Here is a 25,027-nt window from a genome sequence, read left to right as displayed (position 1 = left end):
CCGGTCTCAAGGTAGTTTATTGCATGTTATCTCAAGGCACAGACTCCCTGACATTCTCTCTGACTCCTTCTCCCTCTGCGTCTCTCTCCGTCTCTCCCACCCAAGGGGCTGGTGCCATCTTTTATATCACACATTACGTATTAAATGCTTATAGTTTTTCCCCAATGCCTATCACCTATATTGAACAGTGACTTTCTACTCTAAACCAGTCTGTGAGTGCCAACATCACCAAGAACATGAAGGATAGGAAGGAGAAAGAAGGAGGACAGGGAACGCCCAAATCCCTCCATCTTAGAACTTCTGACCCCCATGTACAAAACTCAGACCCCTCTATACAAGGCTTAAACCCCCCCTGTACAGCACTCAAAAATCCTTCCTTTCACTTTGTGACTACTTCTGTTATAATATCTAAACTTTTGTGATTTCTTGTTCTTCCTGCAAAGTTGGTAAATTGTTCCATGGATCAAATTCAAAATCACAGGGGTTTCTGGCTGCATGCCAGGGTCTCAGAGGCTTCTGACCTGGACCCGGAACATCCAAGAGTGTCTGAGGGACACCTTGGCTTCAGACAGTTCACCTGATGGGCAAGGGGATTAGGCTCCACAGGACATAACTCCCATCAGTGCTAATGCTCTGCCAATGGAGGCAGCAGCTCTGCAGCACTGTGAATGCCCCCAACGCCTATTTGTCCAGAGGGTACTGAGGTATCCATGATGTGTCCTGCATAGCTGGAAACAACATCTCTTAAAGACTGTAATGGTTGTGAGCCAGTTGGCACATCCATTTTTTTTTCTTTGACTTAATTAAATGTTGGAAATGAACAGCTGGAGCCAATGCTGTTGGCTTCAAACACTAGCCGAACACTATCTAATCCAGGTATGGAGTAGGAGGCTACCTGAGATTCCTTTCAGCTTCATACTCTTAAGAAAACAGTTTTTATCACCCAGAGTCAGCACAAGAGTCAGGAAGTGATGATTTAATTAACTAAAACCATGCTTGATTTTTTTTCTTTTCAGGATGGTACTAGACAACACAAGATGCCATGGAAGTATTGACAGTCTTGCCACTACAGCACCAAGGCCAAGCTCCACAAAAGGAAACTCACTGACCCTGAGCTCACCCTGGACCCTCAGCTAAAGCACTGTCCATGCTGGCTGTGAGTGGGCTGGCCCTTGCCCATTGCCAGGAGAGGTGGAGGCCAAGAACTGTAGGCCCCCTGGAGCCCACAGCACTTTGCCAGGCAGGTTAATGGAAAACAGATGGGGCTCTGACAGAATTTTGTTGCAATTGCAAAATTTCAATAAAACTTTGATTGAAATTTAAAGTAAAATGAATATAAATATTCCATCTATAAGCACCACCTGGACCTCTTAGTGAGTAATTGCTGACTAGCTTTATTTACTGTCATGTCAGCCATTGAGAACCAGGAAGGTTAAATGAAAATGAACACCAGATTCAGCTACTCTGACTTACGTAGGCCTGCTGCCCTTCTTTAAGATAGATGCTATTGAATAGAGCCTTTGATTATTTATGGACTAGAGATTATTTTGCCCTCTAATGAACATCCCATTTTCAGCCCCTTACTAAATCCAGAGCTGAAATATTCATTACTTCTGGTTTTGGTTTTTTTTTCTGTATCACTTCTGGCATTCTTGACACATCCATTTAATGACACACCTCTATGGCCACTAAAATTTCTAACATTTTCATTGAGTTTTTTTTGTCCTTGAAGACACACCTTTTACTTTTCTTTAACTCCCCTCATTCATTTACTACAACCATAATTGTTTAATTAAAATAGCCTCCTGACACAAGGAAATTATACCTCAAGCATCATCGAGACAGAGCAGAGCTGATGCTGCAAGGAATGAAGGCTGCCTAACTAGAAGGGAAGGAGAGGTCAGGGTGAATGTTTGTGGAATAGGTGTTGAGCATGTGTCCGGGGCTGCAGTGCCTCCCTCATTAGCAGGCAGGCTGCAAATGCTGGCTGGCCATGGGCATAGTTCTCACATGAGCTCATTGATGCTGGAGCTGTGCGTAGACAGTATATTTTAGGCTGTGAGTATGCATCAGACAAGTATGTAACAGCGGGAAAAGCTGCAGCTGCAATGATAGGAAGTATTTATACATAGTGGTACCATGTGGTGTAGGCTCCTATACTATAGTTAGCAATATACTATATATACTCCCATACTATATTTAGTTGCCATACCTTGTATCCTAGCTAATCCAAGGAATGAGGCATTCAATATCTCAGAGCCATTCACCATACCCAATGACATCAATGCAGCTCCATGAACAGATAGAAAACAGGGAATGCCAAAGGGTTATTATTTGAAGGGACTGCCATCTTGCTCATCTGTGGATACATGGATACACAAATTTCTCTCTTTAAAGGGAATGAAGTTTTAGCAATATCTGTGTTAAAGCTACCACCTTGACTCTGCTTGGTTTTCAATGAAATATTCTTCCCCTGCTAGACTAAAGCAGATGAAGAATAATCTGCAGTCTTCAAAAAATTCATTTCTTATACATTCATGGATGGTCTAATAATAAAAATCCTCACCAAACCTATTGTCAACATTGCAAAATGAATAAGAAACTCCAACAGCCAGCATTCCCAGCAATGCTAATAGTTAATGAGCAATACTGCCCTTAGAGTCTGCAGCAGCTGCATATCACTGTGATCAATGTATTTTAACTCAAAAACTCAACATTTTACAGCCCCTCTACCACATCTTTATTTTTTTTTCCATAAAAGGCAGTGAGTTATGCCATAGTTCTGTTACTTTTCTTGAGGTCATCTGTATATTTTGGGTGGACTACATGAATTCCTAAGTCTCTACACTCAGCTGTAATCACAATATGTGTTTTAACTCTGAAGTAAAGATGCAGTTACAATTTCATACATACAACTCTCAGTAATAGTAACAAGAAGAGAGGTATGGTGGTGTCTTACTATTAATTTTGGTCCATGTTAAAGGTCTCTTCAGTAATAAAACAATATTATTTGTATTAATCTGTTTAAACTAAAAATATTATTGGCACTATTTTCTTTAAAAAATGCAAAGCCAGACTTAGTATTCATAAGGAAGTGTTTCCCAGTATATTAAGGATACAGCACTCAAGTGAGCAGATAATACTGCTCAGCAAGGTAACATTTGACATGGAATATATATATTCCTTTCCAGTTAATCTGTAAGTATACACAATTTATGCAAACACAGACACACAAACAAACAGAATTTTGTGTGAAGGCAAGGTGGGAGCATAGGCAACTTTTGAGTAATTCACGGCCTTCTGAATCTACAGGTATGTACTCAACAGATTTCTGAGTCAGAAAATGAAAGCTCCTTTTACATGAGCTTGGATTTGTGTAAGCCTGATAAACCCAACAGTGACACCTTCCCACTCATTCCCTCTGCTAAGGAGTCAGCAAGACCTCTCTGTCTGATTTTCCTTGGTGTGTGCAGAGAGCATATGTAGCGAGTACTCCACAGCACAGCCCAATTCATGATTTGACTGTTAATTAAACATGAATATCGCATAGAATGCAACCATTTTTTTCTTCTCTTGCACAGCTGTATAGCATGATACACTTGAGATTGTCAGTAATGCTGTTACCCTTGCATAACTTAACCATCCAGGATGTTGTTGAGTGCTGACATATGCATAGACAAGGATGAGGTACAGCAGTTGAGCAAGTAATTCAAATTAGTGGTGTACAATGGTATCACAAAACTTCAAGACACATAGTAAGAATTCTCAAGAGGAAAACATCTTGAAATTTATTATAACCTAAGTAGTAAACATATGAATGTGTTTTTAAACAGGTAGCAGTTAGGGCTTGCTACAGGTATATTCCATCCACTGGTGAATAAAACCAGACCTTTTACAAACCCACCAATTCAATATGTTTCCTTCAAAACAATATTAAATGTGTGGCTATGAAAACAGAGTGACACATTAAAAAAAATCAAAAATCATATACCACAGGATAACATTTTTATGACTAGAGCAAAACAAAAAATTATGTACATAAATACATATATTTTTATGTATAGCAAATCACAGTTTCCTGCACTGAACATTTATCAAATACACAAGTCCTGAACAATACTGGATAGGGTGCTTTGTCACACTTTGTAGTCTCATTAAATTCCTGTGAGAGTGGAAGACAAGTTTTTATGGAGGATACAACTTGTTCAGTGATGTAAGCTCACACAATAATTAAAAATTAAAGAACAAAAACAAAAAAAACAAAAACAAAAAACAAACAAACAACAACAAAAAAAAAAACCAACCAAACCCTACTGCAGAAATGACTGATATTTCCAGCACAGGCATCTTTAAAAACAAAATGAGAATACTCTACTGTTCTTCAAGCGCTTGCCCCAACAGAGAATCTGTGTCAGAGAGCTTTATTCTGTACAACAGCTGGGCAATGAATCTGGGCAACAAATCTAACACTCAGCTTTGTCCACTGGCTGGTCAAAGCCACTGTCTTTCTGATAGTCAGGTCAGTCTATTAAGCAAGATGAATCATCTTCTAGATCCCCTCCAGAAACCGTACCATCTCTCTTGGACCTGGGCAGCCACTCCCATGACCTTCAGATCGAAAACGAGGCACTGGCTGGTTTTCTGGCCATTACCTTTCCAAGGCTCCAGGAACTGAGGTTACTATCATCATGGGAGATTTTGAAAGGGGTGACATGAAGCTATTTTTGAGGACTATGTACAAAGTCATTTTGGTTTTGAAAATAGAAAGTATTCACACCACACTTTTCATTTCACCTGGCCAGAAATGATAAGCTCAGATCCCTAATGCATAAATAACAATCCTTTTTGACAAGGATGATGTAGACTCTGTTGGGTTCTTGTGACCTTACCAGAAACTGTCTTCAAAGTACTGCAGTTACTAGCTAGGAATAACAATCCCATTCAGATGTTCTTCAGAGCCCACAATACAAATATTCGTGTTATAAAAAGCACTTGGTTGTCTTCACAGGTTAATGATGTCTTGAACTTGGGGGATGGTAAATCCAGTCCATTACAATAAGAGTCATACTCACAAGCATGAAGATTATGCCAACTATGAGGAAAATTAGAGCCTGCAATTGGAAAATGAAATTTAATTAATAAAGCAAGTGACTTAGCAGGCAGTAGCTCATAGATTGCCCCACTGGATCTGCTTTAGTGTAATACCCATGGCCTAAATTTGGCTTATTCTATGTGACTAAAGTCCAAGTAATGTTGTGCAGGGATACATGAATCAAAGTTAGTCCTGTATGAATTTCAGTCCAAGACAGATGGACTTTACACAGCTAGATCTGAAAACAACCCACTTTGGTACTGTGAACAATTAAGAAAAAATATAACAAAGAAATGACTTTGTTTTTTATAGTTAAAAATTACAGATTTTCAGTCAATGGTCATAATCTCCAGCATTAAGAACAAATTCAGAGTTAATCTGCTTAATCGTTATTAGGCAAACAGGTAAACCCATATGTCTTATCTGACAGTGTTTCTGTACATATTCAAGCGATCCAGATGCTTGTAGTCACTCTTTGCTTTAGAGGACCTTTAGTTTACCATAATCTGTCCACACTTAACAATACTCTGTCTTTGTAAAACAAAGAAAAATATTGTATGTGATCTCAGTGCAGGGTGTGAAATTCTAGATGTGCCTAAAACACAGCAACATGAAGAGTGAACAAAGACGCATGAAAAAAATATTCACAGTCTCTTTACAATAACAGCTGCAAAAAACATTGTAAAAATAATTTCATAATAATAAATTTATTTTATACTAGAAGTATGTATCAGTTACACTCACATGACTTTTGTGAACATATATATATATATGTATATATGTCCACCTGTTTACATTATGTGCCCACATATATATTTCATCAATAACTTCTCTAATTACATTTTCAAAGAACATTTCCTCAGTGATAGTTAAATCTGCAGACAGTTATTGATGTTCAGGATGAAAGGTATTGCAGTGGCAGTCCAGTATGGCATATAGACACATGCTGTGCATAATGATAGACCTTCATATATCTATCCTATAGGTGTATGGATCTATCTCAGAGGAGACCTCACTAGTACTTATCTCTGTAGTAAAACTTCCTTCTTAACCTTGACCTCAAATCTTCATGTTAATCTACAGCTGGTCTCCCAGCATTAACCAACAACTTCTTACAGACTGTCTTGGTGCTATTTATGCAAATACAGATGTTAACTGGAGTTTAGATTGGATTAATAAGTCCATTTTTCTAGTGGTTTAAGACACACTTTACCCTAAGTACTTAGGTGAGTATCAGAAGCAGTAGGCCTCTAAAGGCTTTGTCTTGAGAAGCCTTAGGTGAATCCCACTGCCCAACCTGTATTTTGAGTGAGACACTACCGTTCAGGAGCAACTGCCAGATGTTGCAAGTCAATGGTCTGAATATTAATGAAGGGTGGAAATCACACACCCTCCCACCCTTCCTTTTGCAATTGCCCCCAGTTCTCTTACCCCAATCTTCTGGGGAGACCTCAGGGGTTCCTTCTTAACAATTCTCAGGTAGAAGGCACCAGGGAGGATAAAAATCAACATTGTAGCAGAAGAGGCTCCTGGAAGAGAGAGCAGAGTTGAGTGCTGCACCATTTGACAGAAAAGCAGAGTGGTGCACCTGCAAAAGAGGGGAGGCATCTGCCATTCTGAGCCCAACAGTACAAAGGGCTGTACAGCACAGGCTCTCTCTGTAGACAACATTCATGGAGACCTGTAGATGTCTGAACACTTATTTGGGGGCTTGGGGCCTGAAGAGACATTTGTTACTGGGAGTGTTTTTTCAGAGTGGTGTGGCTGCCTGTGGTGGTGATGTCTGCATGTCAACTGGTGAAGCAAGGACAAATAGACCTTCCCAGGGTGGGATGACCCTGGAAAGCAGGTATCGAAAAGAGAGTGGATGATCTGTACCTAAGAAGTGCCTACTCCCCTCTGCTCAGCAGAGTCCAGCGTGAAGACCTGGGTAAAAAAGGCAGGAAGGAGAAAATCAACTGCAGAAACCCCATGGAGATACTTTGCTCAAGGACATCTGCACCCCTGAGTCCTCAAGCACTTCAGAGCATGGAGGCTTTTCATGGACTTCTTTGGTCAGAGGCCAAAATTGACCAAAAACAAGTGGTAGGGAGAGAACTGTTAATGTCAAAAGAAATGTGTCACTTTTCTTCTTTTTCTAGCACAAGTGGAAGTCAATACATTATTTCATGCTATAGGTGCTTGAAAACCAAAGGTGATTTCCCTCTCTTCCACATATATTAAATTTCCTTTTGGTCGAAATGGGAAGTCCTTACCAGTTTTTATATTGAGATTATTGGATTCCTTGTGCTTCATGCAAAGTGACAACAAAGTTGGTTAGCTTGTAGTTTTGTCTGTCAGCTGTTTGGGAATTCTTATATCCCCTTTAACTTCAATTTGTGTTTATATTACTCTACTGTAAGACTCAAACAGAGATTGACCTTCAGTCCATGAATGTAAATATGCTGTAGAAAGGATAATAGTGTCAACAAAACGTATTTATGAAACCTACCGATAAATCCAAAAATGTCTTTAATAGTTGGGACAAAAATTACAAGCAGATTATTAAAAGCCAAAATTACTGCTGCAATCAGGAAATGTCTTATCCAGCTGAATGGCCTTTTGGGAAACAGCAAAGCACTGATAGATGAACGGATCTGCAAGATGAAAGACAGCAGGGAAAGTAAAACAACAATTAATTTATCTTTGCTTTCAGTTTTATAAAATTATCTATATTAGTTACAGCCACTGTGAGAAATTCTGACTGAAAAAATGTATTTTCAGACTTTGATTCCCATAATGTAATCTCACTCTGATGTAGGTTTTTGAGAACTGGGTTCACAGTTTAATGCAGAAACTCAAATATTTGCAGTGTAGGAGAAAGTCAAGTAAATAGGGTGTAAAATCAGGGACATGAAATCTGTTCAACTGAAAGATGCTAATATCAGCAAAAAAAAAATCCCCAAAGAACCCCCCCACTATAAGTACTAATCAGCAGGCAAAAAAAAAGAGCATGTGTGAAATATGAATTGCTGTATTCCTGAACCTGATGAAAATCCCACAAGAATTCTGTCATTTACTTTTCTGAGACATAGAGGAAGCTGTTGTACTTAATCATTAAATATATACATATACATATCTGAAAAGAAAAGCATATTTTTTTCAATGCCACTTAGAAATTATAATCTTAAAACCTACTGCAGATGATCTTTTTTTGCTTTACTACTTTCTCACGCATCATGGATTTTTTTGCTTTTACAACATAAAAGATGGTAAGTAGTAAACAAGTCAAAAGCAAATCCATTTGGTAGCTGGAGATAATGTTATTCTCAAGTAACAAAATTAACTTAAAAGTTTATGTTTAGAAATTGAACAAAAATATTTTTACACTCAAAAAGCTCCAAACACACTTCTGTTTGATTGTTTTAAAATAACGTGTAACTGCTTTCAGGTGAGTTTGGCAATTGAATAAATATATGGGGTTCTCTCAGTGTAGTACATCACTTGAAAACACAGCATGAGTTTTGTATTTCATGTTTTTCAGGTTGGTGTAAACCAATATTAGGAAGATGGAGGCAAATTGAAAATATTTTGTCCAGCTTTTGAGTTGGTGTAAAATAGGTTTATTACAGAAAGTACTTCTGCATGCATTCCTGTGAGCTTACTGTCAGCATATTGTGCATTATTGCTTTTGTGACACAGGCCTTAAAAGAAGCTATCAAACTGAAGTTTTACAGTGGCTAATGGTATATAGATCTATATTTAATTAATTTTCTGGCACTGCAATAACTTTTTTTTTTTTTTAAATAAAAGACTCTGACTACTTTAAGAAAATACAAATGGGATGATTCATTTAAAAAATAGTTGATATAGTTATACTGCTTATTTGAAGTAGTAAGATCTGCTGAGATGGCTGTCCTGATAAGATGTGTAAAGCACTTTGATATTCTGGTTTACAAGCAAAAGATATTTTCTCAGGAGTTCTTTTAATGGAATAATCAGTGTTGTGTAACTGCTAACTATTCAAATATAAAAATGATTATACAAAAATGTAAAATACAAAATGGTACATCTGACAGGCTTTTTCAATGCCTTCTTCTTGTTTTCCCATGAAGACTGAACAATTTGGTAAGACTAATTTAAACATTTAGCCACTGGTTTGAACATGATGTTTTAAGGCTAGAAGGACTGACCGCTCTGGGTGCTTTATACCTGATTTTTTTTTTTTTTTTTTTTTTTTTTTTTTTAAATTTAGTGGACAACACTGAACAGTGATCACTGCTCTTAGGCATTTGCTAGCATGCCTGGAAACAGTACCTTCTCAGAGTGTGTATTGCATCCAGGACAACGGAGCAACAGGAGCCCCGAGTTACTCAGATGGGAACACTGTGGTGTGATGCAGCTTGCTGGGAGCATGCCCTCAGCATGATGCTGGGCTTGTACATGCTGTACTAATGACGCACCAGCCTCCCAAAACCAAATGATGAGGATCAGCTATTTTCTCCTCTGCTGCATGGAAGCTCAGGGAAGACATGAGGCACAGTCTTATACATTCAGGAGCCTGGAGTTCTGCCCACTGGGGGAGATTGATCCCTGAGGAAGGTTGGTCCCTCTGCAGAGCAATTTGTTTAGCTGTGTCTTTCTGTCCCTGCTACTATGATTATTGTGTTTTTCCCAGTGCAGAGCACACAGAAGTTCCAAACTTTGCTCAGACAACTGACTATGCAGCTCTTTTATACATCTTTTTTCTGGCATTTAGTTTCCTCACCTGTCCATAGACTCAGGCCTGTAAGGTGAGCACAGGGCCCTCCGTCCCTGTACTTTAGCAGCCCAGTGTGGGAGTCCTGCACAATGCATGACCTGAGTTTCATGTGTCTGTCCTAAGTTTGGATGCTATAGTAGGTGCCTGTGTCTGTGTTAGGAAATCTCATAAGTGGTTTCAGTGTATCTCCAAGACTTTAGTACTTAGCACTGCTCTGACAAATATAGTACAGAAAGAGCCAGGGAGACAGAGAAGTAATTCCTGATATATTTATAAAGACTGATTTATTTCAGTCTTTCAAATTTTATAACCCTAAATGCCTAAGGTCCATGCTCTGGTCAAATGAGAAAACAGACTTCTCTAAATAAAAAGCTCAGGCTTACTTTTCTTCAGTGTTAAAATCTGTGCTGATCACATTCAGTCACTGTTTATGGCTTAGCCCTGATTTCAGCTCTGTTACTTACAGGGAAAAGGACAAGGGGCACAGTCAGGGTTACAGCCACCAGCACTGCCAGGCGAACTGACAGCAAAAGGGTGTCAAAGGTGTACACTTTAGTGTATGTATGAAGAAGCTCATCTTCAACTTCTCCTACAAAAAGGAAACAGAAAGGAGTTAAATCACTTAAGCAGTACCTTGCACATTTAAAAGGATCTTTATACTGCAGCCAGATAAGAGATAAGATTAACTTTAGCCCAGCTCTGTTATTAGATACAAGTTATGGGCTAGACAAGAAAAAGGAATTTTCCCACTGTGACTGATACTAGTCCATCATTCAGAGATGATGAGGGTAATACAGCTCTGAGGTGATGCTTTGTACTCTAGTATCTTTGAAATGACTTTGCAAAAGTCATTAAGTAGAGGTAGAAACTCAAGTAAAAATAATTTTTGTGATACGAAACAACTCACTGAACAGTCCCTTTTGACCTCCACCCAGATGTCTCAGCTCTCAAGCAGAGCCCTCTTGCCCCAGTGATAGGGAGCAGAGTGTGCTGTATCATTCACTTCTCTGCTGTATGGAGGGACTAACAAGGTAAAAAGAGGTGGCGTTTGCACAAAATGGTGTGCTAATAGAGGGACTACTCTGTTTGCCTATCGGTTAGTTTAGCTCATCCAGATTTTTTTTACACTAGAATGATTTGCACCTGTTTTTCAGCATAGATGAAACTGAACTAGCGGTGTCAGAGACAGTTTGGATAGCACTTAGTAGTGTCATGTAAAACTGTTGAGCACTAGAGTATTTTTAGTACTCTTGGCCTTTGCCAAGAGTCAAGTTTACAGCAGCTTCTTGTCTAAGTTCACAAAGTCAAGGGAAAAAAAACTGGTCCCCCTAGTAGGTGCCTTGGAATCTCTCACAGGTGAAGAACTTGTGTCTGAAAGTTGGATAAGTCCCTCAGTTCACTCAGAAGGTTACACACTGTGTATTATAAGTGAATGTTGCTGAAACTTGGATTCAGGCCTCCAGAAGATCCATTAATACTTGAGTCTTTGTGATAGAGCCAGCTCACCTGCATGAAAAAGTGAGGGAAAACTCTGCAGAGAACAGGGTTTTGACCTACCATAGAAGGTAAGATATCCAAAGAGGGCAGCCAGAAGATACATGATAAGCATGCCAGTGATGGAGATATTTGAAACATTCTGCATCCGCTTTCGGGAGCGACTGAAGTACAAAAGAAAGAGAATAACAATCCTATAAAGCCTCTATTTGCACAAGAAGTGCCCTGAAGGGTCTTAGCTCTCTGATATACCCTCACCAGATAGAAAGTTCATAGCAACTATATTGGATACATAGAGCTCTTGATGCTTTAGAACTCTGTGCAGAGCAGCACAGATTTATAAAATGTGTTGAAACTGCATTTCTAGCGCTTTTTCTGTGGCAACATAAAAATGTGCCACGTTATTTTGTATAACATTATTTATTAAATGTCAGTCTCAAATGGTATATTTTAGATTTAAAAAAATGGAAGGACTAGAATTACAGGTCTGTTAACAATAATAGACAAGTTTTCAGCCATCTTTATATGAACATGCCCTTATATATACATAGGGCCGTTCTGCAGGTTCAAGAACCCCTTGCAGATCCCATCCTTCTTTCATAAATCCTTTGGTTAAAGATAATCTTCATCTTATAGGACCTGCAAGCATTTTCCTAAGTCATATGAGAATTTTTATTACTTCTGAGGTTAAACCTACTGAAATAGGAGGTAACAGTTCTTAGCCTCCTTGAGTTTTGCAACATACCCTCCTATTATGCATTTTTTGCTTCAACAAATGCCTTTTATTATCCCTTCCCAATGATCAGCTCTGTGCTCTTTTAAGCAAGTGTATTTGATTTTTGATTTTTGTTAAGCAAAATAGGCTGAGTAAAGAGCTTATCTAAGACTCCCAAACCAATGACATCCCAAGAAATTTTAAGAGTAAGCAGCAACTGACACAGACACAGAACACATTTAGGTATTATTAAAAACCAGAATTATCTGTTTCAGTGCAACCAAGTTCCCCAGTTTATTTCAGACCATTTGAAGGATTGTCCAGATTCCTCTTTTACTAAGATAATATTGATCAATGCAGTGGTTCTCTGTCACCAATATCTGACTATAAGACCAAAGCAAAGCCAAAATCTGCTTACTATGGAAAGCAATAATTCACTATCATGTGGGTGTTTACACACCAGCAATCAATGGACAGCATGTAGAAAGTGCTCTCTATTTATGGTTAACTGAAAGTATCAGACAAAATTCAAGAACCTTACTCTTTGAGTTCACTGTATATTGGTAACACCTCAGGGTGGCATACGAATGCAAATGCCAGGATGGGTATTGCATAGGCAGTCTGTAAAATAAAGCTCCCATTAGTAAGAATGGTCACGGCTGTACCTCTGACTTTTGGCAAGCAGCAGCTTAGCTGTGGTACAAGTGGTGGAAGACAAGTTCTACAGAATCTCCCTTACCCGTGAGTTGAACACAAAGTATTTTGGCTGGCACTTGTCACTATTTTCGCTGTGTGCTTCATATTCTACACTGCTTTTTGGGGAGATATCTTTTGGTTCCTCAAGGCTTGGGAAGTGGCCAGCTGTGTTGTCCATCATGAAATTCACACCAGAACTGAGTGACTCATTTGATAACATGACCAGGTGCATTGGCACTGTGCTATTGGCGGCAGTCCAGTTTTCAACCCCGTGGTCCACGATGGGAAGAGGACAGGGTATTTGGGATTTCTTGAAGATCACCTACAAAAAAGTAGACAATGTTATCAGAAGAGTGCCACTATAGGAGATTACACATCTGTGGCATTCCAACAGAAGTATAAACAGACACTGAGAAAGAGAGGGAGCAAGAAACCAAGTACTACCAATTCTGCTTCTTCTACAAATATTTGTTGTTACTCTGCCTCTGCTGTTCTCCTGTTTTATTTTTTATTCTCAAGTGGTTTTTAAACCGATTCTTTTACTCTGACTTCTTTCAGCAATAGGTTGTTGATTTGATTCACTTGCAGAGGCTATTTTAACATTCACATTAAATTGCCATGGTATGAAGTATAAAAGTGTTTAAGGTTTACAGAGTCTGTTTTTGTCTGGAGACAATACCCAAACAGTCACCTACCACACTGACAAAGAAAACCATACAGGTCAGCGAAAACCCACTCGTATAACCAAGATAACCTGTGCAGCAAGAAAAACAAAACAGAACAAAATAGTTTAGTTACATATAAATTCACAATCCTAAAAGGATGAAGAAATGAGCTTAAGCAGGGCATTAAGCTTACCTAAGCTTTTTAGAAGGGAGAGGGGAAGAATAATCACAACTGTTACAAGTATGACGAGGTAGTTCCCATTAAGGTACCATTCTCTAAAGAGGAAGAATAAAAGTAAAAACAATCATCACTGACATCAAAGTGAAAATTTTTCATCTCAGGTTCAGGCTGGGAAAAGGCACCTACCCAGAATTCTCCTCAAGTTTCATAAATGCTCTGATGACTTCAGGAAGTTCATATTTAATAATAAAGAGGTAGCTTGACATTGCTGGAAAAAACCCAAACAAACACCTTCAGTGAAGGTGAAGCTCCAAAAAAAGACAAAATGTTTTGCTAAAGTAGAGAAATGAATTTTGTTTAAATAACAGTGTGACTAAATAAATAAATAAAACCTTTATATTGTTACTAACAGGTTCTGAATGACATCTAACATTCTATATTAGAATACAATAGTTACTACTGAATTTATAGCATACTTAAATCACTATTAATTTTTCCTTTTACTTTTTTGTTATATATGTTTTTTTTTTCCCCAATGGATGCTGTCCATCCCTGTTCTGTAGTAACTTTAGATTTATTTGCTCTAGATCTCTTCAGCTGCCTTATCCTTCCTACTTTCAACTTCTTTCTTCCAGTGTCTTCTCTATAGATAAAGAAATAAACTAGTTGTCAAGATTCCTGGTGTAAGAGTGGACTTCTATACATGTCATTTAAAATTTATTGCCAGAAGTAATGCTTTTTTAAATTTTTTTTTTTTTTCATTTGTTTTATGTTTGCCACAGAGAGGTCTCTAAAGACCTATGGATCAATATAGATAAGAACTAGAGGAACAGCTATTCCTCTTTATTAGGGAAGTTAATACTTAATTTCTGAATTCAACCAATTTGGTATCCAGGCTTGAGGAAGGGAAGGCATACCATAGAATAACATCTTTTATGAATAAAATCAAAAAGTCTTTTGCAGTACAGAGATGTGAACTACCTCTGTTTGTGTAGCAAAGTTGTTGTAACAGGACAGTATTTATCTATTGATGGAGATTTGTAAACACAGCAAGTTCCAATAGAGAAATCACCAAAAAAACTGCATAAATTTAATTGACTAATGGCACATTTAATTTAAGTTTCAATTACCTCTCCTTAAGTAATCTGTAAAAAATTACTAACTCCCTTTTGCTTTCAGACCAGGTGTTCTTCAGCCTCCTAAAAGGCTTCTTCCAGGATAGTAAAGGAAAAAACTTTGTTGAATGAATGTGCACTCACTCTATCACTAGTGTTTATATTGGTAAGTCTCCTGTTCTGAAAGGATGGAGGTTATTTGATAGATATTTCACAGGAAGTATCTGTGTGGGTGAGTACATTCAAAAATTACTTTAAACACACATTTTAGGAATAACACAAACCGACTGGTATTTGAAGAAGAGAATTGAGCTGAAAAATGAAGTACTGAAGAGCCTTTTATGGACAAGTCAGAACCCTGTGCTGTTCCTTTTAGGTGAGACTAATCCTTTCAAAGTTGAAGCAGATACTTCAACTAGATGCTAAGAACAGACTGAGCCACACTCAACAAAGAGAATGGCCAGTTCCTTGAGGACAGTCAGTCAGGCCACTTTAGCCATCATTGAAGCCTCTTCACTGGCCATGGAGAGATCCCAGGCAACTGTCTTTCACCATACACTGAAGTGCCAGGTAGCTGAAAAAAGTGAGATGAATTCCTCATATCCTTCATTTTTACAATACAACGTGTGCTGTATCTGGCTCATCTCTGATGCCATTTAGCCAGACAGAGGAGAGAATGAAATCACTTGTGTTCTATTGGAAGAGCATTGGAAGCTAGAAAACTTTAATCTCTTACCTCCAATATTCTGCATTGTGACTGAAATGAAAACACCACACTTCCCAGGCCAGCCAAATGCCTTTGCTCCCAGTTTTTCATATATTAATGATCCTGAAAAAAGCCCCAAACAAAACCAAAACAGAAATGTGGGCCACTACACTCATAATTGATAAATTGCATTCCAGGGTAAAATACATGCATGCAATACAGACTCTCTGTCAATCACAGCCTCCTACCTCCTTCTTTTGATATCTTCAGTAAAAGGTGGACCGAGTAGAGTGACAATATTGCTACGCTGAGCAGCAAAACTCTGTAAGGCAAAGCAGAAATCAGAATCCTAAGCAGGGCATCAGAGACACTCGGTTGATTTCAACATACACTTGCTTGTTAAAGCAAGATGCAAGATGTTTCCAAAACACTGGAAAACCTGGTCTTGGAGCACTGGTAGCTTAGCTTGTAGTCTCAGTCTGCTTGGAGGTACTGGTACCTGACTTCAATAATTCTGATTACTGCCATGTTCCTTCCACACAACAGGTGCATCCGGTGTGATTTTGGCTGCCTCTTGTAAACTGCTTCTGAAAAATGTAGCTTTGTATGACATTTTCAAGGCACAGCACTGTGCACAGCATATCTTATTACCTTAACCATCAGCCTACCCAAGTGCTGGTGAGGAAGAGAATGTGATGATAACGTGACAGATGGAAAATATGGATGCACTTTATCCCATGGCTGAACAGGAGGTTGTGACCACACCTTCCATTCCACTGAGCACGTGGTTTGGTATAGATATAGGAGACACTGACAGCCAGGTTCATCAATGAGTTACAGGCTAGGAGCAGGCTCAGGCCCTGGGGCCGGGTGATGACCACCAGACCATCACAATTTCCTCTGAAGTTTCCCTCTTCAAGAGAGACAGATAGTGCTACCACCTTGGTGTGGCCAGGGTCATCTCCTGCTGTGGGCTCATGCAATATGGTAAGGGAGGATCATGTCGGAGGTGACAGTGTATCCGGCTGAGGTGGCATCCTCCTTCATCAGGGACGCCCATACCGCTGCTGGTCAGAGACATGATCTCCATGTCCTGACACATGAGGTGGGGTAAACCAAAGTCCTCCCGGTTGCACTTGCTAAATCATGCTGGGCAGCAGAAATGTTGCTTTTGGAGTTTTGAGAGCCTTCTATTTTCCTTCACCCTGTAGAACACCTTCCAGCATGAAAACACTTGGGCAACATGACAACAGTAAATTACAAAAATTTAGACCATGCTGCCAGCATCATCTAAATTAGAATTTGTGTCCAGTAGTTTCCATTTAGCAGATTTTTCTGTCCCACTAACACTAACATTGTGTGCTGTGAAAACAGAGGAACTTCAAGCAAGTGGACAACTGCTGTGGGGGTAACAGTATCTACACACAAGTTCATAATTTGAAATAAAATTCCTTCCTTTACCAAAAGGAAGAATGCTCTCATGTAGGAAGTATGGAAATAGCAAAGTAAAGAAAATGAGCTGTGGGGGGAGATGTCTTTGTTTTTTACTTTAGCATTATCAGAATTTTTAGCCACCAGTCAGTATGAAGAGAGTTTCAAAATAAAGATATTATAAAGGTAATATTTTTTCCCTGTTAGTGAGGCTTAACATATCACAGTTTTCTTTCCAGTGATCATTTATGAACATATCAGTCAATACAAATGCTCAGAGAAAGCTGGAGGAGAAAAAAAATCCTACATTTTTCTGACCCTGACAAAATGTCAGTTTTAGAACTGGCTTTCAATTTTTGCTCTGCAAATACTGTATCTAAACCACTTGGGTGCAGGTGTTATGAAGTGCTTATACAGAACAGCATTTGAATCTACAATTAATTTTCAGTTAAAAATTATATTGGCAAAACAGGAGTTGTTTCTTAGCAACTGTAAGGTACACGTAGCATTTTAAAAGCTGTTGCTGCCATAGTTACACTGTCCCCATAAGCCAGAAGCTCTATAAAAAGATGCTAGATTTCAGTAAGGTCAAAAAATGGCTGATTGTCACACAGTAATATCACTATTTATTCCAGTCTCATGGGAAGCTAAAATTAAGGCTTCAGGCTAAAATTAAAATCAGTCATTAAAAAAATCCCTCAAATTTATTTTTGATACAGTTTGTCACATTAAAAGGAGCCAGATGTTAGCCATTGATTAAAAAACTTCCCATGGTTATATGTTGCTGTCTATCACAACCCATTCTGTGTAGATACTGTTTGTCAGTCACAGACCAATGCTGTCCTTTGTGCACATTGGGTACAGACAGACTTGAAGCAGCAACATTAGATCTCTGAATGCGTTTGCATTCAAAGCCTGTTGCCATATCAGATTATATCAAATGCTCTTCTTCCATTTCTACGTAGTGATTAGATAATTGGGTGATGCAAACATGATAATTTAATTTCCTTGTTGGATTCCCATACTGAACTGGCAAGATCAGTCTTGTTATTTTAGGACCAGCATGCTGTTCTTTCCTTCTGTTTTTTGACTGCACAGTATCAATTCACCGTCATGTTTCTAACACAAAGGAGGTCTAAAATTTCAGCAGTGGATTTTCAGCAGTGGATGGTTCCTTGTGGTGAAACTGAAATGCTTTCATTACAGAGGATCTTGCAAGAATCTTCAGCTAAAAAGCCAAGCTTAACATACCTCTCTAATCATAAAAACTTCAGTTCCAGCCCCCTGCTTATATTCTATTTGCTTCTTTTTCTATGTACTTACATGAAAAGGATAATTCCTGTGTTGGCCATGGCATAGGAGAGCCCTAAGATGCCACTGCCCATAATGGCATTGCTGAGGTTGAAGGAGGACATTCCAAAGGAAGTTCTACCCCTGTGCTGTTGGGTGCAAGAACAGAAAATGGCAATTAATTTGCATTTTACTGAGTATGATTGGCTAATTATCTTCATTGCTGGTGTTCCCTGTACTCCTCCCTTGATCCCTAGAGGTGGACCTTTTTCAAGGTTCCCAAGCCCAGAGGCACTTGCCACCATAAGGAGCCTATCCCAAAGACAGCTGTGCTGGTAGTGTTTGCCTCTTCCCACTCTTTCATTGTCTCAGTCAGGAGGAGGCTTACATTCCTGACAGGTGACTTAGGTGACACAGTTACAGTGGCTATGCTGGCCAGCCTCTATGGAAATATATGGTGTTATCAAACAGATTTCTCAATTACTGATTTTTAAATACTCAGATTTTTAAAAAAATGAGTACAACAGATTATTGAATTTGTCTCCAAGTAGAATGCACTTTTTTCTTTAGTAAACTAAAAGGTGCTAAACTAAAGGTGGGAGAAGGAAAGAAAGGAGTGCTGCATGCCTAGGGCTGGAAGCAGAGGAATGGAAGAATACAAAACCTAGGAGAGAGGGGATGGTATGTGAATGAGTTACAACTGACACCAAGTGGAAAAGAAAAAAGGAACACGGCTCTTATTTTAGTTTACAATCACAAATAATATTTTTGATTTTATGTGATCATTCCTTAATAAAATCTGCAACACCACTGATAAAATAATGCCTTTCATTGCATCAAATTCACTAAAAATTGAGTAACATTAAATCCTGAGCAGAGAGGTACCCACATGTATGCCCCAGGAGCTGGTGCTGTGCTTCCACTTGCATGTGGAGCTGTCTAGGGAGTTGGACGTGTGCTGACTGTGTAGACTGCAGCATCATAAAGCCAAAACTATAAGGTTCTTCCTTTAAAGCAAAGCAGCTGAATGTAGATTCATTTACACAGTTGCGGGAAACCAGAAATACAAGCATGTATGCACTAAGGCACAGATCTACCTTGCATAGGAACAACAAAGTCCTTCTGAGCCCAATGTCCTGTTAGGAAAATAGGTGCAAACCCCCTGTCTGCACATTTTAGCTGAGATTACATGGGGATGTTACTGAAGCTCAAGTGTGATCTAAGGAATTTTTCTGATTACTTGTGAAGGAAAGACTCAATTTTACTTGTAAGACAACAGAAAGGGTTTGCTGCACTAACTGTTAGAAAATGTATTTATTATTTGAAAGCCAAGATTATGCTGGCCAGGCTCCAGAGTAATTTTGCTTACTGACACTTTAAGAAAAAAAAGCAGGTCAATAAGATCTACTTTGTAATCATTCATTCATTCATTCAAAAAGAATAAAACTTACATATTCTTCATTATAGTCTTCCAATTTCTTTTTATCCAGATATCCATTTGTAAGGAACTTCTGACTTTCTGCATCATCACTAGCAAAGGGACTGAACACAAAGAAAAATAAGAAAACATTAGATAAAGCTTATGGCACACATTTCATTTGAGGAGTGCCTTTTGTCATCAGTGGAACCTTTTCTTTGACATTGCTATGAGTATGTAAAAATCCATCAAAAAAAAAATCTTTGTTCTGTAAAGTTCTCACGTCCAGTGGCATGTTTAGTAGATCTTTGGTTTGATTTGGAATTTAGTTTTAGACCCAGTAATCTTCAAATTTCACTTGATTGCAGATGTTGGAAAGCACATCCGTACTGCCAGTAACACGCTAAAGCTGAGCACGTGCTTCACGTCTGGGGAACAAAGGGCCTTGCAACTGCCGTGTTGGAGATACGTGCTGGAGGGAGCAGCAAGCTGAGAGCAAGAGACTGATGGCTGGTTTTGAGATGTCTTTTTCCAGCCACACAGGTGCTAGTGCTATGGTGGGTTCTGCTGGAATGTCTGAGGGTGGGCTGTCCCTGCTGCCCTCCATACCTTGCCCTGGGGAACTTTCCCCCTCAGTGTGCTCAGGCTGAACTGCTCTGAGAGTGTATTAATTTGCACATGTACTATCCGACTGGATTAGTTGAAAATTGCCAAGGGTTAGTCTGTGTTGGGAGCCTGAAGATATCAGTCCAGGTGGTGGCAGGCAAGGGGGCACCTGGGCTGCTTTGCTGTTCTGGGCACACTGTCCTCCAGAGCACAGAGCAGGGAGGATCAGTGCTGTGGGGAAACTTCCCAGATGCCATTAGTGATGATTATTTATTGATTACTGCCTTCTAGCCTTAACGGAACAGATAAATACTTACCTCCTAATTGCAGCCTTTTCCGAATCAGCAGGCTCTGGGTAGTTGTCTTCGAGGCTTTCCCCACTGTTGCTCTGATCATCAGGTTCGATGTTGACTTTTTGCAGCTCCATGCGATCCATTAGAATGGTCAGCGCTTTCCAGCACACACACTCGCTTCTTCAGGGTAAACAGCACTGTGCCGTCTGCTTGCAGGTCCTCTCTGTCATGCAGGGACTGCCAGAACACTCTGTTCTGCAAACAAAACACAACAGAACTCATTAGAGTTTTCTTCAAATTAGATAAACCAGTGTGAATTGTTTGGTTTCTGTTTGATCTTTGTATTAGCATTAAGAAGGGAAACTGTTGCAGACTGGGAAAATTCTGGGCAAGCATAGAAGTCTCTTTATATGCCAGCACTTGGTTCTCCTGTCTCCCTTCAAATGGTAAAGGGTGCAGAGGCCAACAGATGCACAGCAGATATCCAGTATCTGGAAAAAATACAAAGCCAGCAGAAAATAATTTTCTGAACTGCTGCTTTGGAGTTTCTAGGAGAGGGTGATTCAGAAATGCTTTCTGATAAAAACAGGAGTATAGCTGTCTTTCCCATAGGTTGGAAGATTAATGTTGTCACAGGTTTAAATGTTTTGTAGATTTCTCCATTTCGCTGGAATCTGACAGAGGTGAGCATCTCTGTATGATAATTTTTTGATAATCAGTAGGTGCAATTCCAACAGGCCAGTTTCTGTTTTTAAGTGGACTGGTTAATTCTTACTTGACCCACCACTGGAAGCTCTGTCTCACACAGGATTATTACAGGGATATTAGACTGATTATCTTTACCCCACAAGAAAAATTCTTGCCTTTTAAAAAACCATATGAATAAATGCTCAACTCTTTATTTCTTGTATGGGCCAAGTGAAACTGTACAACCCAAATTTACAAAGAGAACTTCACCTCTGGGATTTCAGCAGCTGTGTGCTACAGACTCACAAGTAGATACACATGTGAATTCATTTGTTTATTATCAGATTCAAGCAGAAAACAGCAAGAAATGCTGCATTTCTGCAATCCTTCTCCCTTCCCAAAGATATTCCTTGATGCATGCTTTATTTCCATTCCACACCTGAGGGGACACCAGTGAAAGGAATGAGCAGAGATCAGAGAGCAAACTCTTGGGGCCACAGTTACAGTTTCCTGGACATTTACCTGCTGCCTTGCAATCAGGCACGCTTGTCAGATTCATGACAATTTTCATAAATATAACATGCCAAATGCAGCTCAGCATTCCATAATAACAATATCAGAAAACACTGCAACATATAATTTCTAAGTCTGGCTCTTTGCAACACTAAATCTGCAATTATTCAATAGCCTTTCTCCTGGATTTGCATTTATGGGTGTATAGGTCCAGTTCAATGACCAGACCTTTGCTATTCTCTGATACTGATGATATGCTGCTCTTAAGAACGTCTACAAGCATATCTGTAGTGGCAAGATGTTGGAGTGAATGTGTTTAAAATGCAAATATAAAGTTTAAATACCAATCCTGGAGATTAAAACTGACTCCAGGCCAGAAATTGATGTCAAATTCCTTGCTTCTTACTAAAAACATTCACCCAGACCAGACAACTGAAAAGGAGAAGCAATATCACAGTGCATTAGGAAATTTCCTACCAGAGAGAGTGGCTGGCTTTAATTCTTTCTGGTGCCTCACAGAGTGTTTGTATGCGTGAGGGGATGAGTGACTCAGGCATCAGGGCAGAGCTGCTGGCACTCACATTCCAGTGCCTGGGGGATTCTGCTCGCTTAGGATATGAATAACTCCATGAGATAAAAAACCAGTAACACCCTCCTCACCCCTCCACCCCCAACAGAGCTCTAACAACTGTGGTTTCATTCACAGAACTGTCTTCAAATGCAGACACTGCCCTGTCTGAGAAAGAGAGTTTTTCCAATTCTTCACGCTTATTTTTAATCTGTGGTGTAGAAGTCAGGCAAACAAATCTAACCATGCTTATCCCTGTTCTGGTAAAGGGTAAAACCTTCTCTGTGTGTACTGCCTAACAGTTGTTGGAAAAATGTCTTTTCCAGAAGTGGCCGTCCAAAAAACACAGATCTTCAAAGAGATGGGAAAAGGAGGAAAAGCAAGCAAAAATTTGCCAGGAGTTAAGCTGCACAAAGATTAAGCTGAGGATGAAAGCTTGTGCAGCACAGCAAACAATATGGAAAAATTGACTGAAAATACGTGTTACAGCATAAGAATCATCTGGACATTGCCCTGTCAAACATTTACACAAGTCATCTGATTTATGGGTGTCATCTCAAGAGGCTGTGTAATCACTGCATAAAGCAATGATTTTCTATTTTATTTTATTGTGTTTAATCTTTGAATTCCTAAAAGTCTTCTGGTGAAAGTACGAAGATTCAGGTGGCAAAATTAAGTCTATTGAGAACCTGCTTTCTTGCAGTTATAATTTTTTTAGGGAGAGGTTGGTAGAACACCAGAGGTTTGCAAACCATGAGCAGAAAGCCATTGGCATAAATGTGGGGAAAGTGAGACCCATAAAACAGGCCTGCTATTAGATTTGAATCCTGCAAACACTAATAACTGTGATTATGACCAATGGTGTCTTTGAACTCTAGTAGAACTTGTCAGGGCTGGTCCTTACTTGGTGGCAATCCACATCTTCAGGTTCCTATCACTGCAGATACTGAGGGGTTTGGGAGATGTACAGGCACTGGTAGCATGTTCTCCCCACCAGTAACATAGGAAGAGGCAGAGCTGTCCCTTCTTCACCTGAGGGGGACATGGTGTGACCCTGTACCTCTGGAGTTGTTACTCAGCCTGCAAGATATTTCGATGAAGGGGAATGCACTGACATTGAGCGCTCAGTTGCCCCCCTTCAGGGGTTTGTGCTGGCTGGATTGCTGCTCCTGGGGGGACGGCCGGGAACCAGGGCAGGGATGGCGTGAAAGCACAGCCACCAAGGCAGGGCATGCCTGGGCTCTGCTAGAAGCTTAGCCTGTAATACTGGAGGAGAAACACCAAAGTTCCTCTGCTTTAGCTTACCTGGGATTTAATGCTTTCTGCTTCAGAATGTGATTTTGGTGCCTAAGCATACAAGAGAAATCTCTTAGATTTCCAGATGTAATTTTCCAGTTCATAAAACTTGCCTTCAATACAATGATGTTTTTGCTACCTCTTGTAGCATTTGGCTGAACAGAAAAGATTTTTCCTAAAGTATGGTATTAAAATGGAAATACTCATTGCAAAAGAAATTCACTTATTATTAGAGGTCAGTTATTTATCTTTATAAAATTAATTTTCCTCTTCAAGTATAGGGTACTGTTCTGCATCATTTATTAAGTAATGGTTTTCAGCAATGATTCAGAAAATGATGAAATTTTTGACATCTGATTTCACAAGGTTATTGATTTCTGTCCAGTCTGCAGTTAGAACATTAGGCGAATGGACAACCACTGGACAAATAATGCCAGGTCATAGATATGACTAACACTTTCATGGATTTTGCAATATCAATACTTGTAATCTCTGCCATGGTATCCAATTTAGCAGATTTTGCTAGATTCTTCGTCTTCATGACAGTGACTTTATAAGACTATTGTCTATGTGGTTATTTCAAAATGAAATAAGTGTTGCAGCTTTGAAATAAATAATTAAAATGTGAAGCCCACTTTCCCAAATTAATTTGTTTAAAGAAATATTAGCCAAGTAACTCAAGAGCCTAGAAAAAAAAATTCTCAGAAGATAGCCAAGGGCTGCAAAGGAAAGCAATCATTCATTTCTTAATCGACTGGGAAATTTTGAATACTTTTGTTGTTCTATGGTTGCTTAGGTTTTGATTTTCTGTACAAAAGAGAAGACTAAATTTCATTCCTGAAGAAATGCCAAAGATATTTGCCAGTGCAAATTACCATGTCAGTAAATCTTAAGGAGTCCATTCTTCATATTGCACTTATAGTTACAGATTAATTGAATTTATAATTTCTAATTTCTGAAGATATGGCCAGTGTCTAAAATACATTGATAAAATTTTATAAAGAAAAGAAGTTTACCTGTGAGTTGAGCAGGTTCCTTTCCTCACTTGCTAGACAGGTTATATCTTTTAGGAATTGGACCTGTAAGAAAAAGTTTACTCATATGTAACCTAGAGCAGTTGAACAGTGATTTAAAGACAAATGGGAGTGTATGGGATGAACCAATCCACAGCTGCCCAACAACTCCCTTTGACAAACTTGCGTCAGCTCTTTAAAAACAAGGGGAAAAAAATGAAGAAAGGTAAATCAGTTTATTGGAGCACACTGAGGGCAAACATCTCAGTTACCGGAGCTATTTGTTTTCCGAGCTTAGCCCTATTTCAAAATGCTTCTCCCCAGAACGCGCCACCCAAGCTTGATCACACTTTCGTTTGACAGTCTGGATTTTTGAATAATGTGCATGCATTAACCTTGCAGTAGCACAACAATAAAGAACCTGGAAAATAAGTTCTGGGAGAAATACCTGTTTCCTCCCACACTGCTCTTATCTCTGTGACAACAGAGCTACGTCTTGCACTGCCTG

The 25,027-nt window shown here is 39.2% G+C and overlaps 1 protein-coding gene across 2 annotated transcripts; it reads right to left on the bottom strand.

Annotated features, from left to right (window-relative positions):
• Positions 1-3,756: 3,756 nt before the first annotated feature.
• SLC38A4 (solute carrier family 38 member 4) lies at positions 3,757-24,598 on the bottom strand. Of its 2 annotated transcripts, none has more exons than XM_053978295.1 (16): positions 24,523-24,598; positions 20,467-20,697; positions 19,578-19,668; positions 18,160-18,275; positions 15,654-15,727; positions 15,436-15,528; positions 13,771-13,852; positions 13,597-13,679; positions 13,434-13,492; positions 12,782-13,060; positions 12,584-12,663; positions 11,391-11,491; positions 10,298-10,422; positions 7,584-7,728; positions 6,524-6,621; positions 3,757-5,111 (listed from the first exon to the last, which is right to left on the bottom strand). In XM_053978295.1, the coding sequence occupies exons 2-16, from the start codon at positions 20,583-20,585 to the stop codon at positions 5,010-5,012; spliced, it is 1,647 nt and encodes a 548-aa protein (XP_053834270.1). In that variant the 5' UTR covers positions 20,586-20,697; positions 24,523-24,598; the 3' UTR covers positions 3,757-5,009. The 2 variants fall into 2 exon arrangements, with proteins under 2 accessions (XP_053834270.1, XP_053834269.1); XM_053978294.1 differs by lacking the exon at positions 24,523-24,598 and adding an exon at positions 23,516-23,557.
• Positions 24,599-25,027: the final 429 nt, after the last annotated feature.

This window comes from Vidua macroura, chromosome 5, assembly GCF_024509145.1.
Source record: "Vidua macroura isolate BioBank_ID:100142 chromosome 5, ASM2450914v1, whole genome shotgun sequence".
In the NCBI taxonomy this organism is placed as follows: Eukaryota; Metazoa; Chordata; class Aves; order Passeriformes; family Viduidae; genus Vidua; species Vidua macroura.
Note: the sequence above shows the minus strand (reverse complement) of the source record. Positions and strands in the feature narration are given on the sequence as shown.

Coding starts and splice junctions, on each gene's coding strand:
- SLC38A4 (XM_053978295.1), bottom strand. CDS start 20,585: ATGGATCGCATGGAGCTGCAAAAAGTCAACATCGAACCTGATGATCAG. Junction 10,423..11,390: donor TGGATATCTTACCTTCTATG/GTAGGTCAAAAC, acceptor TCCTTTTTGTAG/GAGAAGTTGAAGATGAGCTT. Junction 7,729..10,297: donor TGCCCCTTGTCCTTTTCCCT/GTAAGTAACAGA, acceptor TTCATCTTGCAG/ATCCGTTCATCTATCAGTGC.